Source organism: Phymastichus coffea, unplaced genomic scaffold (assembly GCF_024137745.1).
Source record: "Phymastichus coffea isolate CEN01 unplaced genomic scaffold, Cenicafe_Pcof_1.1 PCOF00033, whole genome shotgun sequence".
In the NCBI taxonomy this organism is placed as follows: Eukaryota; Metazoa; Arthropoda; class Insecta; order Hymenoptera; family Eulophidae; genus Phymastichus; species Phymastichus coffea.
In genome coordinates, this window is record NW_026706844.1 from 2,169,710 (window position 1) to 2,174,442 (window position 4,733).

Consider the following 4,733-nt stretch of genomic DNA (forward strand, 5'->3'; position numbering starts at 1 on the left):
TTTTAATGCCTAGTGAACTGCTCTTAATTCCTGACGCAACAAATAAATCTTTCTTCATTTCACATCTTTTTCCAGTGATATATATATTCTTATTAGTTTTGAAAACACTAACAACATTAATGATGATACCATCATTTAACATAACCCAACTATTTCTGCTATCTGTGATATCAATTCGAAACGTGTCTGATTTTAAAATTTTATAATAATATGCATTTGGGTGGTCATTGACAATTACAGCATTGGATGTCAGTTTTTCAACATCAAACTTACTATTCTTAGAAGCATATTGACTTTTTAAATTACTTGTTGACTCATATTCAGACAACCTTCTAGAAATTTATTGCAACGGTTCTCACCTTTTCTTATATATTTCTTTATAGAACAAATATAATTCTCGAATGGAAATGCGCTAAAGCTTTCAACTGTACCAAATTTTTCGACGTCTTTGCATAAATGTCCTATATTGTGGACATTGTAAGTAACATTGTTTTTCCCATACAATGTTTGAAATCCAAAAATAAATTTCATTGCTAAGGTTTGACATAATTTTATATTATTTTTATCACGAACCAATATTTGATTGCTGAGTATTATCATAATTATATGAAGTGTTAAAAAATTTTCATATACTGATGGATGAAGTACATCTTTGAGTATAAACGGACCAAAATACAGCAAAAAATGTCTAAATTCAGTTGCCTTCCACTTTTTCCAGTAGTCCAAAGATCTTGAACGTCTATTAAATTCAAATGGTAACATGTTCTTTAAATATTCCAGTCTCTTTGAAATTTTGTTAATCTTATTAATATTGAGTCTACATATTTTTCTTATTCTTTCTTTGTCACCAATCCAGTGTCTCTGCTTCATTATACCTAAATACACTAAGTGCATGACATCTAAAACTACATTTGAAACAAGACCAAAGTAACGTAACCGTCGAAAAATCGTTTCCCCACGTTGATAATTGTCAATATAATGCATGCTATTGAATTCATCATCATTTCTCAAGAAATCGTTGCAATATCTGTTTAATTCTTCTATGTTATCTGTGGGAAAGCAAACTGATGAAATATATACACCTTCAATAGTACATTTACTACAACTATAGTAACCCGAGTGACCTTTAGTACATAAAACGAAAGATTTAGCTGGAGCGTCCAAAATAAGTCTATCTAATCTTATTTTGTATAGCTTATTATTATATGAAAATCCATTGCTTATTAAATTTTCTAATTCATCTACAGTATTTTTTAAAAATATATTGTGATCTTTCGGCTTTTTAGTACCACAATAGATGCCAACTCCATATACAGTATCTAGTTCAATATCTTTCATCGATATGATCCACAGACCTCTCTCAGATGAACTGCCAACAAGTGGAGCCCCATCTATATTCATTGACACTTTTACAGTATCGAAAACATCCTTACGCAAAAGACGAGCTTCGATAATTTTTTTAATTCCATTTTCAACACCTAGATAACAATACTCGCCACTATCCATATCGATAATATTAGTGGATTTTAGAGTTTTTAACAGTGTACGCGGATCTTTAGGGAACGGAGTACTAGTATTCTTATTTAATATCGCTAATAATAATTTCAAATGATCATGTTCAATTAGACAATCCTTGGCCCACTTAATTATTTCCTTCCGAAAATTTTCATCGTCATTAGTTGTAGGATTTGGCATTGTTACATCAAAACCATCATCCGAATATACGTCTGAAATGGATTCCGCATCACTATCGCTAAACCGATATGCATCAGAAGAAGAGTATGAGTTAGTATCACTGTCGGTTGCATCACCATCGTCATAGTTATCGTCATTCTCATCACTTGAAAGAACATATTCAGGCTGAACTTCAAGTGCGCTTGTTGAGAAGTTGTTGTGCGCGAAAAATTTACTAAACAAATTTTCGTGAGATTCATCGCTATCATTTTCTCTGGTTTCAGGACATTCACTTGTTAAAATATCTGGTTCAAATGTTTGATCATTACATGGGGTACTACAACCCGCCTTAGCATTTGGAATAGAAGATGTAGAACGAAGGTATTCAATATTTTGAAGGTCGTACTCAGTTGTTTTTTTAGATAACCTTCTAATATGACGGTTGCTTTCTGAAGGGACTCCTTTTCTCTTCCTTGGCATTTGGTTCAATTCAACTAAATAAAAAAAAAATCAATAACGCTTTTATGCTTCAACGTTGGATATAAACATTCAAGAAACGTAAGTTACTTTAAGGGGACCAGAGGGTGTCTCGTAGTGAAAAATTGACACTTTGTTTATTGCCGCGTAGAAATCGTTCTACTAAAGATATCGATGTAAGACTTTTTTCAGCTGAAAGAATTCTATATAAGCTTTGATTTTTTTGCTACAAGTTCCAGAATAATCATTGTACACCTAATATGGACACAACAAAGACCAAGCTCTATTTTTCAAAAAATGGGGCTTTGCCACGCCTTTCTGAACGCCATAGTGGACAAAAATCGTTTTGTGAGAGCTCATTTTTTTTGTTATGAACCGGACTACAGAATGAGCGGAGCACTTTTCTAAAAAAGATAATTCTTCCTATTTTTTGAGGATAATTTGCAAAAAAAATTTTTTTGAAAAATTAAAATTTCATATATTGGCTCAAAAAAATAGGAAGAATTATCTTTTTTATAAAAGTGCTCTGCTCATTCTCTAGTCCGGTTCATAACAAAAAAAATGAGCTCTCACAAAACGATTTTTGTCCACTCTGGCGTTCAGAAAGGCGTGGCAAAGCCCCATTTTTTGAAAAATAGAGCTTGGTCTTTGTTGTGTCCATATTAGGTGTACAATGATTATTCTGGAACTTATAACAAAGAAAATGAAAGCTTATATAGAATACTTTCAGCTGAAAAAAGTCCTACATCGATATCTTCAGTAGAATGATTTCTACACGACAATAAACAAATGTTAGTGATTTACACGTATAGAACAAGTGTGCGTGCGTGTGTGTACGACCGGCGGGCGAGAGAGAACGATACAGTTCCAGGGACGATTCCGAATTGCGCTGATAGAGCGTGCGAGCGAATCAAGCCAAGAGAGGGTAGTCGGGATGCGAAGGCATTTGGCCGAGAAGCGCGAGTTATCCCCCCTCCCTCGAGACTCAAGCGAGTTGGGCCGTTGGCGTGGGTCAGAGAGGTCTGAGACGCGACAAAGGTCGGATGCGTGTAGGACTCGACGGCTGAGTGCCGAATAGTTGTAAGCCCTTGTATTCATATCTTTTAAGTATTCATTAAAACTACTTAATTCAATTGATACATTTGATATATTGTGCAAAGGAAGCTAAAATCTATCGTAATGCAATGACTGTAGCACATTTTTTTATTTCGTCGAAGATTTCTTTTCATTCCCATAAAAATATGTAAAAACATCAGTTTTTCGGATATTTCAAAGATAAATCAATGTTGTAATTGTTTCTTCAACGTACAACTAAGAATTATCCTTACAAGGCAAATATGATGAAAAATATATTGGATAAGGAGGATACTATAAATCAAGTAATTCTAACCAATGTTTTCCAAGACTTCTCTCAGCCTGACATAACAGACTACACAATTCTACACATTGCAGCAATCAAGAGAGATGTTGAGGCATTCAAAATCTTAATAGACAATAGAGCTGATTTCACGATGCAAAATGCGCATGAATGTACAGTGCTTCACTACCTTTTTGAGTGCACAGCTGATAATAGCAGAATTGAACTGATAAATTATGCATTATCAGCCCATTTAAAATTAGCAAATTCAAGTAATCCTTGTAACAACAATGGTATTACCCACTTTCACATTGCGTGCATGGTCAACAATACCCAAGCAGTGCAGTTCTTTCTGGAAAATGCAGCATCTGTGCGTCTAATTGTGAAAATGGACTCGCCTAGATTTCCAGGTACAGCTCTTTACACTTCGCTTCTGAAGTTCTAGCATTGAGACAATAAAACTGCTTTTAAAGAATGATATAGATATAAATGTAAAAAATGCTCAAGGCAGAACAGCTTTGCATATTTTTGTACAACAAAAAATTAATTTATGTGATTCTTTGAGATACAGCGAAATAGATGCCACCACAGTGGTTTTGGACAAAATTGATTTGATGGATAACGCAACCAATCTGTTGCTACCAAACAATGGTATAGATAACGTGGGTTTTTCTCAGTTCCATAGTGCATGCACAATGCGAGAATCTACAGTAGCTGAAGATCTTATAGAGCAAGTGACAGACATCAATCGTTGTGTTCTGTTTGACTCTCCAGTGTGGCCTGGTTCTACAGGTCTTCATTTTGCTGCTCATTGTAACATGAAAATCTTTCAAATGCTTGTGCAAAAGATAAAAGCTCGAACTTTCAGATGTTACGTTGAAAAATATGGGTAGCCGTGGAAAACTTTGAGATAATTTCAGAAAACCACTGAAAATGACCACTTTCTAGGTTATGTACGTTAAACAAACTCGCAGTTATTACTCTATACGTCATAATACAATATTTTATATGTTTGGAAATTGCATTATTCGATAATACGTTGCTTCGAAAACCGTTGTAACATTATTGTAGCAGTTGATAAAAAAATTTATTGTTCGGTTGTGCCTTTGATTTTGGTGGTAGTCGCTGGAGCCCCCTTAATTGAAACCGTATACAAGAAAAACAAATAGTCAACTGTCAGCTTAGGCCTGAACAATTTTGGGTTACTGATAATCATTTTTTTCAC

General features: G+C 34.3%; 1 protein-coding gene across 1 annotated transcript; it reads left to right on the plus strand.

Moving 5' to 3' along the window:
- Positions 1-3,488: 3,488 nt before the first annotated feature.
- On the plus strand, positions 3,489-4,401 carry LOC131663352 (putative ankyrin repeat protein RF_0381). Its single transcript, XM_058933715.1, has 2 exons — positions 3,489-3,878; positions 3,982-4,401. Exons 1-2 carry the CDS (start codon positions 3,489-3,491, stop codon positions 4,399-4,401), a joined length of 810 nt encoding a protein of 269 aa, XP_058789698.1.
- Positions 4,402-4,733: the final 332 nt, after the last annotated feature.

Excerpts from the sequence above, each read along its gene's own strand:
- LOC131663352 (XM_058933715.1), top strand. The coding sequence starts at position 3,489 with ATGATGAAAAATATATTGGATAAGGAGGATACTATAAATCAAGTAATT. Across the intron at positions 3,879-3,981 it reads TTCTGGAAAATGCAGCATCT|AATGATATAGATATAAATGT; the intron begins GTGCGTCTAATT and ends CTGCTTTTAAAG.